A 15396-nucleotide genomic window follows, 5' to 3' on the forward strand; every position below is an offset into this window, starting at 1 on the left:
GACTTTGAACCAGCATGAAGGAAAATCCCTACAGAGCATTTCAAGCACCTTGTTCAAAAAAAGTGCCTCAAAGAAATCAGGCTGTTATGAAAGCAAATGAGACTCTTATTCAACAGATCCACTTACTTCATATCTCCTAAATACTGTAAATGGAGAGAAACACAAACTATGTCCCAAACAACTGAATAGTGAATCATTTATACGCTTAAAATGCAAAATAACAAAGCAACACGTTTAGATATAAACTGTAAACAAAACAGAGCAAAAAACATCACCAAGATCAAAGATATCCATTTCAAAAGCATCTTTTCAACTTTTTCGCTGAAAGCCAGAAATGCTGTTGTATACCTTACAAGACAACACAATATCATTAAGCACAAGGCAAGTTATGTACAGTATGGCCTTACCTCTGAATTTCTTGGGTGGGTTGTTGAGGTCACCCGTGTCTGGTTGTACCACACAACGGTCATCAACAAGTCTGGGGACACAGCCAAAGTTATAATGAGTCAAATATCCATGAAATACAACCTAAATATACTTTAATAATCAATATCAATGCATAAACAAACGCTGAAAACTATATTATCATTAAAACATAATCCTAACAAAGTAATAATTCATAGAAACCTATATCAAATCTGCAATATTTTACCAGTTCATACATTTTCTGTGTGCAAATCCAAAACATAAATGAAAATACAATCATCGACTTTTTATTGAGTAACTGTCGATGTCCCATAACCGTCCATCATAATGCACTAGACGTTTTCACAGTAGACACTACGCCATGACAGGAAAAATCGTAGATGCAATAAATGTCATTATTAAATGTCTCCATCTCATTTACAGTAGTGTCAGTCCCATGGTCCTGTATTTGTGAATGCTCACTCACTGGCCTCGCTTGCTGCTACAATTAAATGGAACAGAGCCAGCGTAACAGTATTAGTAACATCTGTGCTTCTCCTGCTGTGTGAAAAAGGCCGGCTGACACACAAAAATGGTTTTATTTGATCAGAGATGTCAGCTTCATTCATAACCCATGAACAGGCATATAACAGGCGTTTGTCACTGAACTGATAGCATATTATGTTGGAGTCACAGGGAGGATCTTGTGCTCATGCAAGAGTTTAAAGCACTGGTCCAGCAGCCTAAACTGTATAAATCTCTATAGTGCAATCCACACAGTGATAGTCCAACATTTTGGCAAAGTGGCCTATTGCCATAATCCCTGTACTCATAGGGGTAGGTTCATTACCTTTAATTATCAGTGCATGTTGTTTTGTGATCTGCAGGGCAGAGACGCAAGCTGCTCAGTGAACACAATGGAGGTGAACGGTACAAGTCCTTTGTCCCTCAAAATTCATCAAATACACAATCCAACAACGCCAAAACGCTCTCGTGGAGCGACCTGCACATTCATTACGTTATGAAATAATAATGTAACATTACGAGACAGAGTTGTTTTCGGAGCAAATGCAGCCAGAACTACATTCCAGACACGGCTGCTGAGCGGATTGATTTCAAAAGCGCAAGTAGTTGTTGGACTGTGTATTTGATGAGTTTGACAAGGGACAGGGAGCCTTCTACCGTTCACCTCCATTGTGTTCACTGAGCAGCTCGTGTCTCTGCCCCGCAGATCTCTAAACAACAAGCACCGATAATCAAAGGTAATGAACCTACTTGGATTATGGCAATAGGCGAATTTGCCTAAATGTTGAACTATCTCTTTACAGTAACACAATGCCAATGTAACTCCATGAAGATTAAAATGAGTGGAATGAAGGGAAATATTCTGTGTACAGCAGATATCAACAAAGGGGAGAGAGAGAGACATAAAATGTCTGAAGAGAGGCAGATTGTATTATTATTGTATCTGTAAACTGATGGGAACCACGTCCTATCCTGAGGAAAGCACCACCAGTGCTGCCTCATTTTTCTCTGCTGTAGCACTATTATACCAACTTGCCATCAAAACAGCGTTGAAGGCATGTGTTGGTGAAACACTTTTTCGAGCTTGACAGCAATATAATACAGAGAAATCCTAGCAAAACCCCTGGGAGTACTATGAGATAGTAGATCAGCACAAATACAAAGCATCAGTAGGATGCACTGGCCGGTCCAGTCAGTTGCATCTTTTTATAGCTCATGCAGTATACACTGCACCGCAGGAGCAGAGTCATGATGAGTGAAGAAAGCACATGGTGTGAGATTCTCTTCCAGAGGAATTGAGAGCCATAACCTTGAACACACCGATGCACTGATGGGCCAAGTTTCAATAAGAGCGGGAGTTTCAAGGGTCATTGTTATTCAAAGTCAAGAAAGGACCTCCTCTTGTATTGTGGCAGATGGACTCCTGCCTGCATCCCAGCCTCCTAGCATCAGGATGTTGTTGTCAAGCTGCCACCCTCCCTGAGCTAGCAGTGGTCCAGGTGGTTGCAGGCATCTGTCAGGGGGTCACATTCACTATGCTGACAGCAAATTCAACGCGTAACACAATAACGCTATTTATAGTTACATCCTCTAAGCTCTTCTTGTGTGTGTGTGTGAGAGAGATGGTAAATTTGACAAATGAGCTTTGCCACGCCCGCCAATCTTCAAAGCTGTGCACACATTTGTTGCCATGGTGGGTGACGTTGAACACTAAACTGTGAAAGCATGGTTTCTGAAGGGGTGGCAAGGAGGAGCTTTCGGCAAAGCCTCTGGTGACTGGCAAAGAGAATAGTGACACGGCAAGTGGAGGAAGATTGCAGCAATTACAAAGGAGAGGACACAGATGCTGTGCTCAACGCTCGATGCAAAAGAGTTAAGCCTGTCTGTGCATCAGATATGCTGCATAGGGACATCCACACCAAATAATAACTCTCTCTTCTTGTTGTTCTTTTGGCCTTTTGTTATTTCTGTGACTGTCAATTGCACATCAAGATTTGCACACATAATGAGATGCATTTTTAACTCGTTGCCTACAATTAGGGGGGAGGGAAGACGTCAAGTGCTTAAATACGTGGTGTTCAGCATGTAACGGGAAGAGAGAGGGTAATTTGAGGCCAGGACCACAAAATATCAAGGAAATAAAAGGAGAGGAATGACTTCTACCAGACCTACCACTTCTAAAATAAGACTATCTTGGTCTTCCATGTGGCAGACTATGTTGTTAAAAGTGACTCACAATATTGTTCCACATTCATCAGGGGAAATGATCAGATAGAGGGGGAATTAATATTAGATGAAAGTCAATCATCACTTTGACTGACTGACCATAAACCATTCAAAAGGCACCTATCTGAATATGCCTGAGTCATTATCTTTGAGGTTAGGCAAACAAGCCTCACCTAGTACTCTTGTACAGGTCTCCATTTAAAAGGGCTTGAAATGCATGGAAATGTATACTCCTATCTGGTGATGCAAACTATTCAGAACATACTTTTCTATCTATTCTATGAAACACAGTGGAGGGATTTAAAGGGGCTATTTGTAAGTTTTGCTATTGCTACAAAGCCAACACTAACTCACTAGAGTTGCCAAGAGCTTCAGTATTACCACGATTATAAGACAAAAGGTTATAAAACACCCTGTGAGCAGCAGTACTTCTTCAGGGCAGACTGGATGTTACTGGTATCGGAAATCCAGACAGGACAACAGGGCAAGGGCTAGCTGCTTAGCATGCAACTTAAAAGAAGGATAGACCTTGAAGTGAAACAATAGAATCTTTCCAGTCTTGTTGACAGTGTCATCCATTGTTGCATTTTCAAGGTTATACTACTTCAGCGTAGACCAGTGGCTACATTGAGTCCATATCGGAAATTGACAACATGGGCCAGGGCTAGCTGGTTTCAGTATAAGAAAAGACATGATAGAAATAAGAGTTAATGTCGATATTGCTTTCCAAAATTAAGTTTGATGTTGAACTCAGCATTTGTTCTAGACTAGACAAACTGCTAATGCTAACTCTGGCTATCAGCAATGTGTAATATATGCACAAGTAGCTCTTTTAAAAATGCAATGAAGCTTTGAGAGGTCAAGCCAAGTACGTTTTACTGATGTAGCTCAAAATCACAAATAGTCAGAATTTTTAGTCTGTAAAATTAGGCAACAAAATTACAACAAAGCCAATTAGCTGTGCTTATTGTGGGAATATTAAATCTTTGATTTATTACTAGCACACAAAGAGGTGTTCATATAGACAAAAAGGGAAAAAAGATTCAGTGCAGATATGTTTAAGAGTGGGGTCTGTGATTGCAGATCTAAGTCTAAGTCTATTTTTTTTTTTTAATTTTGTTCGGTCAGAATAAAGTCACTATCCATTTAATGAATGAATAAATCCTCATTGTTTTTTTGTTTTTTTAAACAAATCCTCGTTGAACCTTTACTTCAGGTGCCCATCTATCTCTGTATTTCTCAACTACACTTTCCTACATTGTTCAAATGAAACTATTTATTTTAGGTCCCTCTGTTTTCAACTGTTGTAACTGCCACCAAACAAACATATGCATTAAAGCCATCCACTAGAATCCAACCGTAATACGACCCCATCTGTTGAACCAACTCTGGCTTAAAACAGCAACCACGATAATCATTACATGTGTTTCTGTGTTTGTTTTGTAGCATGCTCTAAGTTACAGTTGTACAGTAGTCTAATGCAGTACAGGACAGTGTTGTCTGAGGCTTTATCTTTCCACCAGCCTCACCTGGAGTTGTTCAACATGAGGCAGAAGGAAAAGTAGAGGTAGTGAAAAGGTCATGAAACCCTCACCGGAAAAAGCAGACTCACCCTAAAGTGCTGATAAATCCACTGGTGGAGCCCTCTGCATACAGGGAACATATGTCCCCAATATGGAGGAAACTAGACATCTTGTCCGACATGATTGCTCAGGGTTGACTACACCTGCAAAAGATTAACAGCACAGATCATTAGGCATCATGACATATAGCAGAGTCCAATCAAAGTGTTATGAATTCATAATCTCAGACATGTTCATGCACAACTGAGTGGAAGTTGGTCAACTGTTTAACTTTACAGCTTGTGCGATTGTACTGGTTCACCACATGGAGGGTCATTAAAAATGAAACAAAGAAAAGGCCAAAATAAAGTTTACATGAGCAGTGCGCTATTGTTAGCTGTGTCAAGCCAATGCTTAATTCAGACCAGGGTTCTTTAGTCTGTAGAGAGCATATGTAAGCCTATGTGCAGCACCAAACACCAATAAAAGAGGTCAAGTGGTTAATGTGGTCTCTGTGTGCTCTACCCAATTTCTATTAATATGGATGTTCTCACAAAACTCAATTTCACCATAACTTTGAGCTGAGATAATGGATACAATTCAAAGTAATTGATCACTAGTCTTAACAGGAGAAAACCACAAAGCAGTAGACATGTTACTATACTATACATTTCTCTAAACTATACTGACTGGCGTCTGTGATAGGTAGTGTGATATGTCCCACATACAACTGAGACACACAGGCCTAGAGTAGTTTGTATTTGCAAGTTTATAATCGGTGTTGTTCTGCAGAGCCTAATGCCATGCAGAATATACAAAGATATTTCACGTTCTGTGTCGCATTTTAACTGTTTTCTGAGATGCTAAACGGGACACAAACATTTCGTTTTGCCAATTCAAATGTCAAGTCGCCTCGTTTTTTTTTCTTTCCTTCATTTTTTTTCCAACCGCTCGAGCTACAGCAAAACAACAGCAACAAATGAGCGCGTGGGCTACTTCCTCATGACAGGGATGCTTTCAGCTCAATGACAAAATGAACAATACAGACAGATACAGACTTTACCTGGCAGAAATGAAACAAGGCGTCACTGATATAGGGAGAGCGAGAGAAAGAAACGTGCGAAGAAGTGGGTCAGCACAGGATAATTTCCACAGCGCTATCCTCGGTTAAGTCCATGGTAGTGAAACTCCAGGTAAGAGCAGGCTGAGCGGCGTTATCTCTGACAGCTGAATGCGTCCTCGGCAACAATCCGCTTCTTACCTCCTCCACATGTCACTGAGGGAACGCCCCTTTCGTTGCTATTTATACTGCAGCAAAGCAATCTGGGTAATGTATTTCTTTAGGCATTAAACTGCTCTTAGTCCTCATAATGTGAAACTGAAACTCCAGTTCAAAGAGACAGTTATGACATAAAAAAAAAGTGTTATAATAATAATAATAATAATAATGATTATTATTATTATTATTATTATTATTATTATTGTTATTATTATTATTATTGTTATTATTATTATTATTATTATTATAACACAACACAAATCTCAATCAAAAGTAAGTGTTATGATAATTGATGTTTATTTGCAGGTGGCTAATTTAAACAACAGAAATAATGTAATGATATCTTAATTAATTATATGAAATAATGAAATACATTATTCATTTTCATTTGCCCCATCAATCCACACCGTACAACTCACTGATCAAATAGGATCCACTGTTTCCATCAAAGTAGAATAGATTACAAACCCCCAGCAGCACATGGAGATCATGTGCAGCACGTCTGTCTGCTTTTGTGCACAAATAGTTCCTTCAGACATGTCACATGTTGTGGACTGAAATCATGTCTCTGAATAATTTAGTCCATGTGACTCAAGCTTTTGTCAATGTCAAGCCTACATTATTTGATGTATATAATGTCAAAAACAGAAGCATGCACTCTGCCTCTAACAGAGGGGGTCATGCTTTGTGTGTCAAAGTGTGAAAGGACATCAGATAAAGACATCGGTTGTGTGTGCAGTCTCCTGTCAGAAACACTGTCTTGGCTACTGGCAGTCAGATTCCTGGGTTTACAACGAGGTCACACCCATGGAGCCATGGAGCCTGTTTGAGTGATTTGTTTACGTATGTTTTGGTTTTTTCTTTGTTTCTTTTTATGTTCTTACTTGGATGTAAACCGGTGGTTATGACAGTGTAGGATTTTTGTTTTGTTTTGTTTGTTTTTTGGCTAATGGAGCATCAGGTTTTCAAATTTGTAATGTAAACTTCGGAAATCGTGTCTCACAACTTTGGGTGATCTGGTTTATTTGCAAGTTGACCCATTAAAATCCCACTGTGACAATTTCAGTCACGGAAAATGGAACAGACTCATCGAAGTATTTAGAAGCATTGTAATGATACAAAACTTACCAATAACTTGGCACAGATAGGCAGACTGTCTTCACACAACTCAGATCAATCAAGAACCCATTTCCAAATTGTCACTTAAAGCCTGTGTGCAACTAATGGCTACATTTGCTGTATATAAAAGCTTCATTATTCATACTTAATTGCAATATGAATGAGAAACAGAGAGGCACAAGAAGAGAAAGAACACTTTCATCGCTAAAGTGGCATCAACCAGGCCCACTGATGAGCTGTTAACTGGGTTTCTTAGCTACATGATGCACAAGAATAATAGAAGTGGTGTAAATAGGGATACACAAATGTTAAGTGTGCTCCTCTTCATTTTCTTCATGCGCAATCTGTTTGTCACAGAACGTAGTGAGCTCTTTATATACATAAGCAGCTGCAGATTGTAATGTGAGACAGAACCCTGAAGCCAGAAGCATAAATCGCATACATTATGATTTATGGCCTAAGGCTCCATATTTCTGGCGTTGACATGAAATCCAGCTCTGGTATGATGCAGCAGGGGGAGAAAAACACTTAATTTGCATGTGACGACACTTACTGCACTGCCTCACACTCTGCTCTCTTCCTGGTATTAGGAATTAGTCATTATTATTAAATTCACAATCACAAATGATATCAAAAGTAAATTTGCCACTTATGTACAAAATTAGACTGTGATATTTCCCTTGTTGGATTATTATCAACATGAAAGGAAGGATGTAGGGTATGTGCTGAGCTTCTGAGCATCATTATGGGATTGAAGTATGTGCATCATGACATCACAACATCAGAGACTTTGTTGGCCACTGTTATATTATAGTAGCTTGCTTGAACCTGGAGATCATGTCATCTGCCAGAAGGCTTCCACACAAAGATATGAGATGGGATGGAGACAGAGTAGGCTATGTTCTTTTGCACTGTAACGGTCATGAACAACAACACCTGTTTAGTGGGAGGGAGAGGTGATTCATCACAATTGAGAGTCTGACCTATGTTGTTGACCTAGAGACATGAAACTGCTTTTTCAAACAGAACTAACAAATGACTAACACATTAGTGAATGCAACATCTGCATGCTTGGAATGCACCAGAAGAGAGGGTGGACATAATGCAGCAACCATCTGTGTGGGTGCACAGACTGTTAGATTCATCACTGTGCATGCGTTAGAGTATTCTCATGTGCAGATTAAGGCCTTCCCTCAGCAGTGATGAGTGGGCACAATGGCTGGTAGTTTTGAGGCCTCGAAAGTCCTCTGAGTGGGCCATGCCTGCAAACCAATCCCCACTTATTCATTAGAAATGCTAGAGAGGAACTAAACCCACTAAACGTTTCTCCTGGAATATGAAGTCAATCTAAATTTCATATCAGAAATTAAGTTCCAAAGTCCAGGGCTGGTCCAGTTTTAAACAGAGATAGAAGGCTCTGTGACTCTATCACTCTATAAACAACGAGGTGGCCTCTAACTGATGTTCTGGATCTGGGACAGTGAACCACTGAAGACACGATACCTCTGGGAGCAATAACCATAGATAATGGCTTATTAGTGATATGAAGCTAAATGTGGAATACTGATAGAACTTCTTTTAACTCGAGCAATTGCACATTCAGAGTCCTTTATTCTAAACCTGTATAATTTGACAATTTGAACCACTGTGAGCGCTTTGCCTATTTGATGAGGGTTTCTTATTGCATGAGTGGAGATTAAACTCCTTTATGTTTTGTCGACAAATGTGGCATCAAAACACACTTTGCTATCACTAACTGAACTAACATGAAATTCTGGCATAGTATTAAAAGAAGCTCATACAGTATCCTCTTAATGCGACCCTTTTTCACTCTGTGACGTATGCAGACTGTGAATGATGACAAGGCCCCTGTGGAGCCTTGTCAGTTGCACAGTCAAAGCTTAAGAGGTTTACCATTCTTCAATTTATTCAGATCACACACACACACACACACACACACACACACACACACACACACACACACACACACACACACACACACACACACACACAGGACTCAGACATGGACAGGTTGATTGCCACATCTGCTCCTCACAGGAAACCAGGTTTCTCAAGGGGTGAAAAACACACAGCTAGTGATGAATAAGTGAAGAGTTTCATTTTCTTTTTTATATTCATTTTGGTGCTACCTTAAAAAAGACACCCCCCCATCTTGTCTTATTGCAAGACAACAGATATTGGTATGGCACCGTAGTATAAGGAGATCTACCTAACTAAAAATAAAAGACAATTATGCTAGTATAATGACCTGCATATCCCCAATGGAAATAGTCTGATTAGACCAGCTGCAGAGATATTCTAATTAGGCCTTGTGATTTTGTGCTATAACTTGTTAGCAGTGTAAGAGAAATAAGCTTCTTATTGCTGCATCTTCAGTCCGGCATTGTAAGTCGGTTGGTTGAGAATAAAGATAGCATTTGGGTTCCGTTTTTTTTTTTTTAAGATATTACTTTACTGACTAGCTCTTAGAACATGCTTTGTAGAGACAACAAACATGATCAAATACTCAGCTACATTCATCTAGCCCCCTCTTCATAAATGCTGTCCACAGAGCAGAGGATCACTTCACCACATCCCCTTGGTTACAGCATAATCAAAATGCCAGACCATACAGATGCCAGGGGAAATTATCTGCCAGGTGTTTGATTTGCAGAGACAGATACAACAAGTTCAGCAGAGTTTTGCAAACAGTTGCTCTGCAGGAGACCAAAATCCAAGACGGCAACGGTCTTTAGTCACCTATTTAACCTGCAGGACATGCTCTGTAAGCTGCTTTAACTGCAGGTAATCCATTAGGGTGTGTAGGAAGGGAAGATTCCCAGCCTCACTTTCACTACATGTTATACCCACCTGGTTACATAGATACATTTTTGTACACATGAAAGAAAAAAAAAAAAAAACAACAACAAAAGAAAACAGTGCAAACAAATAGGCAAAATAGTGAGAAAATTAAACCCACAAAAAATGTCATGAATAACAAAAATGAATGCCCAATGCCCATGATATAAAATACAGTAAATGACATAACCACTGTATAAAATAGACTGTTTCTTTGTTTTCATCCATTTAATAATCAAACACACTTCCCACAATGTACACAGAGTGTGCTGGATGTTGCAAAGGTGAAACAGAGATGGTAATGGGATTGTCACAGCTTATCTTGGACACAAACACTTGGGATCGACTATTTGTCAGGTTTAAAAATCCTGTAATAGCTCACATGTCAGACTGAGACATATGATTAGTCTCAGTCTGGCATTGGCAACAGCGTCCTCCACCACTGCAACCCTGGTGTCAAGTACATAACATGTATACATATCAAAATGTGCATTGATGATGTCACAAACATCATGTTGGAATAATTTGTTACAAACAGTGACATCACAAAAATAGACACAATTGCATAAAAATGGGTCATTATGATGTAACATCATGATGTAATCATGGTGTCACAAATTGTGATTCCATCAGTGATATCACATAATTTACAAAGGACAGGCATAAGGAATAATGGTGTCATAGATTGTGATGTCATCGGTGCCATCTATGAATGTTTTTTAAATGATCCAACATGCAACCAGTCCATTTTCATGGACTGCACTGGAAACTGCACTGCTTTTAACTCTTCCCAGACACAACCTGCACAACACACAGCATAAACATAAACAAAGAATAATTTATTTGAAAAGATCAAGATGGAGGATAGAAAAATGATGGACCTCTTGCCCCTAAAAAAAAGAGCAATGGAGCATCAGAGTATGAGTAGTTTTATCAGATCACAAAAAAGTAAGGCCAAACAAACGAATGAATTCTTTATTGATGAATACACTGACAGCCAGAACAATAAAGACAAGAAGGACCGCAAAAAAGACCAAAAAAAACAGTTTCACACAGAAGCAAAGCAGAGGGAAGACCAGGACTTGTTCTTAGAATGTCAGAAGGAATTGCATTTGGTGACCAAACAGAGAGGCATCCTCAACAAAGAGCTGCTGAACTACAAAGAAAACAACTCACAGCTCAAAAAGACAAACACGGACCTGGAAACAACACTGAGTCAGCAGGGGGAATACCTACACCAGAAGATCCATGTCCTTGAAATGGAGGTGGAAAGACTTATGAAACAGAACAATATTCTCAAAGACACTAAACTCCTTGCAAAAAGCCTCATGGAAGAACTTGCCACAAAAGATAAAGCATTGCTTGCAGAAAAGAGCAAAATCTCTGAACTTAAGGCAAAACTAGAAGATGCAATCAAAGCCAAAGAGACCTGTCTTTCACAAGCCCAACAATCTATTGTTGTAAATATTCAAAACGATGAAGCCAATCAGTACCTGAAGGATCCTGGCTATCAAACCAGTCTGGAAACCAAAATCAAACAACTGGTCGAAAAGGACAGACTGTTGAGGAAAAAAGATAACATAATAGCTGAAAAAGAGAAGGAGTGTGAGGAGCTAAAGCAAAGTATGTCACAGCTGGTGATTCCAAAAGTATCAGATGAACTCCCACTGTGCAAATGGAAAATCAGAGAGCAAAATAACACAATCAAAATATTAAAAGGTGAAGTTGCCATGTACAAACAAGAAGCTGAAGAGTGCAAGAGAGAGAATGAGATGTTGTTTGACAGGAAAGAAACCATCAAAAAGCATTACCTGAATGAGAAAAAGATGCACACAGATTTGTTGGAAGACTTGGAGAAGAGTGGAGTCAACATCCATGTCAAGTCCAAAGTGCTCCCAAATCAGCGTCTCCAGCAAGACTCAACAGATTTAGCTTCCAAGTCTGACACAAAATCTGTCCAATCCAAGGCTCTCACCAGAAAGGCTGTGCTTCGTCCGCAAGTTACCACAACCACAAGAGGCCATTGTAATATCAAGACCAAGGCCTCCACCTGCACTAAAACAATTGTACCACAACCTCAAGAGAAAGCACACCAAGCTTCCACAATCTCAAGGACTCCATGTAATGACAAGACCAAGACTTCCGCCTCAACCAGAAAGGATGTGCTTCAGACTGAAGAGAAAGCACACCAGACTACCACAATCACAAGGGAGCCTTGTGATGACAAGGCCAAGAAAGGTAAGTCCAACCTAACCCCGAAAACCACCACCAAGCACAAAACCACTCATCTCCATCTTCCACCAATCCCCAGCAAGTCTTACATGGTATCTCAAAAGATAAATACAAGTGGGGCAAAGGTCTTTATGACTGAAACAAACTAATGGGATCAGAATATCTATCCATCTCTCTACCTACCTACCTACCTACCTACCTATCCAACTAACACAAACTTTCTCTCTCTGTCTGTCTGAAATAAAATAAATAAATAAATAAAATAAAATGAAATAGAAACACATCTTTGATACTTTGTGCTTCTTCTGTGAAGACCACACCAGACATTTCCAAAGATGAATTAAAGGGACAACGAGGAGTTTCTATTCGGTTATAAAAAAGTCTCACGTTAAAGCAGATATCAGTGGAATGTTTTTGTTAATATAAGTCCTAAATAGTCCTATTTTCCGTCAGCAATCACTTACATGAAGTATTTCAGCCTAAACACGAGTCTCTCCGTCACTCTGCTCTGCTGTAACCCGAGGAGAAAATTTTCCTTGTGGGATACAAGTGTTATCCAATGAGGAGAGAGAACGGCATGAAGGGCTGTGTGTGCAGCCAAGGGATGCGCGTGAATGTGGTGACGTAGCACGAGGACCAATTGATGCCTGACAAGGGCGGGGGCTGCTAACTCATGGTGCGTTCAAGGAAACTCGTACTTTGTGTTTTTCCTTCCTGTGAAGTCATACCAGTTCGATCTGGTACGAGTTCACGGGTCGGAAGTTACGAGTGGCCGTTATAGGGAACTTTCACAGACAACAGGACGGTAAAAACACGAGCTACGGGTTACCTGGAACGCTACCAAGTCGTAGTTGTGACTTGAAGCTGTAACTTACGGTTTCAAAAGCCTGCCTTGAACACAGCATTAGCCGAAACGGCCGTGCCGCTGTTATCTGCTTTAATGTGGATGAATCTCCGCTACCCACACTAGTTAATGGGCCCATTTTCGATAAATATATCGTTCTGTCTCTATCGTTATTTTGTTATTATTAGTGGTGGCGGAAATGCTGGTCGAGCCGACCAGCGTTTCCTTCGTGGCGAGTCATGAGAATAACGCAGGCAAATCGCCGTTTATGGTCGGAACTACGACGGTATGTGAACCTCTTTGAACCTCTGACTTTAATTATTGATGAATAAAAACATGAGTCCGTCTTGTGCCAGTCAAAGAATTTTACGGTGCGCGCGGAGGCTCATAAATGTAGTGTGAAAACGCTTCGCTTTTCCAAAACTCCTCATTGTCCCTTTAAGTGTTAAATAGCTTAAATAGCTTTTATGTAACTTTAGTGTATGTACAGTAGTGTAGTGTGTGTACCTGTCTGATCTGTGGTGAGAGTGTCGACAGAGGCGAGCAATTCCTTCTGAAGCTTCTGAGCTTCCTACTGAGCCTGCTGCTGCAGGTGTCCTGGCTGTCCCTTAACTTAACATCTGTGATGGGAGGAGTCGATGTTATGTATTATATAAACTGTTGGAACACAACGGAACATAGTAAAATCACATCAATGTGTTGCAGAAGCTGTTCAAATAAACAACTTATTAATACAGTGTGTTGAATAGATTCTGCTATAAGGCAGTAAAATGCTTGTTTTGTCATACTGCACAGACATTGGCTGCTGTTATTCAAATATGTCTAGATAGACTGTGACTTATACAGACAAATATCAGCCAACATCTCAACTCAGTAGTTAAAGGTTTTAAATTGGACTTTGAAATGCCGTTGTCAGCTGAGATTTCGCAAATAGCTGCTGTTTCCTTCCTTCCTTTCTTTTTTTGTGTGGCTGTTGTGACTCAAGGCAAGGGCATCTGCTCCCTCATCAGAGAGATGCTTTGGTTTTGAACAAATGGACTGCCAATTGTAATTTCTCCACTGGTCATTCACCCTGAAATAGCGTCTCATTCATCAATGTGATACATTTCTCTTAGAAGTATAATGCTTCTGTTAGTATCTTTTGTCCTTGGCAAGAGATTTAGATGGAGGTCTGATAAATCAAAGTAGAGCTACAATAAATCCAGATGACAAATTATATTTATGAAAATGAAAATCTCTTCATAAAGGGAGACCATATTTGCTCTTTCCCTTAATTGCTTCAAGCTCATTTTATTTTTAATTTATTTGCTTAAAAAAAAAAAGTTGAATATTTTGGCAAATGTTTGCCATTCTCCATTTTCCATTCTCATATCTGTACGCAAGTATGCAAGCCAATTAGGGTAGCTTTGCAAAAAAAAAAAAAGGGGGAAAAGGGAAATGATAAACTCTGAGGGATATTATCTATATCAAGTCATAAAAAACATCTTATTCATGTATTTTCCATGAGATGTTTAGAATTTGAGCTGCCTGACACACAGCCTGTTACCATTCTCAAAATACAATTACATGACATAGCAGCATCGTCAGACATGTTTACTCTTCTGTGGAGGGCTGGGGTTTCAGTGGGGAAGTTCACCTCATGTGATTAACTGGTGGTTGCTAGGTGACCGGCCTGGAAAGGAGCCATTCATTTGCAGCCCGGCTCTTCACCAGTCAGTATTTGAGAACAGCCTTCATGCACCCCATAGCCGACCACTGCTGTCAAAATCACCTCCTGTACACACTGGTTGCCATAGGGATTCCAGGGACATCTGACTCAAATATGACATGAGTAATGTATTTGGAGAGGGAACTGTTTTCTTATACTTGTAGTGGATTTGTTGAAAGGGAGCAAGGAAGTGGAATCTGATTGATTACAAAAACACAACAAAGAGGGTGACAGATTGAAATGATTAATGGCTTCTTGTCTGCAAATTAAATGCAGAGTTTACTGTTGGCAGAGACTGTAACTGTTGACCCTGACCCAAAACTTTCTATACATTTTCATCCATTGACTTGACAAACCTGGGTATTTTTTTCCTCTACATTATCTGTGTCCTACTTTCCTCCAAGGCCATGGACACAGCTAATATCTAGCCACATTCCTCTGTGTTGTTGTATGGTATTTCTCATTTACACTGTATCTTAGCAACTATTGGAAAAACTACACATTTCTACCACTGCTATTACCATTCTTTCTCTAACGGGTCTTCTGGGATCTGGATCTTTACAGCCTCAACCAGGTATGGAGCAGGATCCAGGAACACCTAATCAAAGATGAGGGCCAACAGTTCTTCAACATAATC

The 15396-nt window shown here is 39.8% G+C and overlaps 1 protein-coding gene across 14 annotated transcripts in view; it reads right to left on the reverse strand.

Moving 5' to 3' along the window:
* Positions 1-5996, reverse strand: part of itpr1b (inositol 1,4,5-trisphosphate receptor, type 1b) — an 84873-nt gene extending 78877 nt beyond the window's left edge. For 10 of the 14 annotated variants that reach the window (XM_085776376.1, XM_085776372.1, XM_085776368.1 and 7 more), the window contains exons 1-3: positions 5782-5993; positions 4769-4882; positions 408-478 (exon numbers count right to left, since the gene is read on the reverse strand). In XM_085776376.1, coding sequence (XP_085632502.1) covers positions 408-478; positions 4769-4860 — 163 coding nt within the window. In that variant the 5' untranslated portion in view covers positions 4861-4882; positions 5782-5993. Of the gene's footprint in view, positions 1-407; positions 479-4768; positions 4883-5781 lie in introns of all 14 variants that reach the window. The other 4 variants (XM_085776377.1, XM_085776373.1, XM_085776374.1 and 1 more) reach the window with 1 other exon arrangement.
* Between the last annotated feature and the right edge of the window lie 9400 nt (positions 5997-15396).

This window comes from Trachurus japonicus, chromosome 5, assembly GCF_045865225.1.
Source record: "Trachurus japonicus isolate A0001 chromosome 5, Traja_1.0".
Taxonomy (NCBI): domain Eukaryota; kingdom Metazoa; phylum Chordata; class Actinopteri; order Carangiformes; family Carangidae; genus Trachurus; species Trachurus japonicus.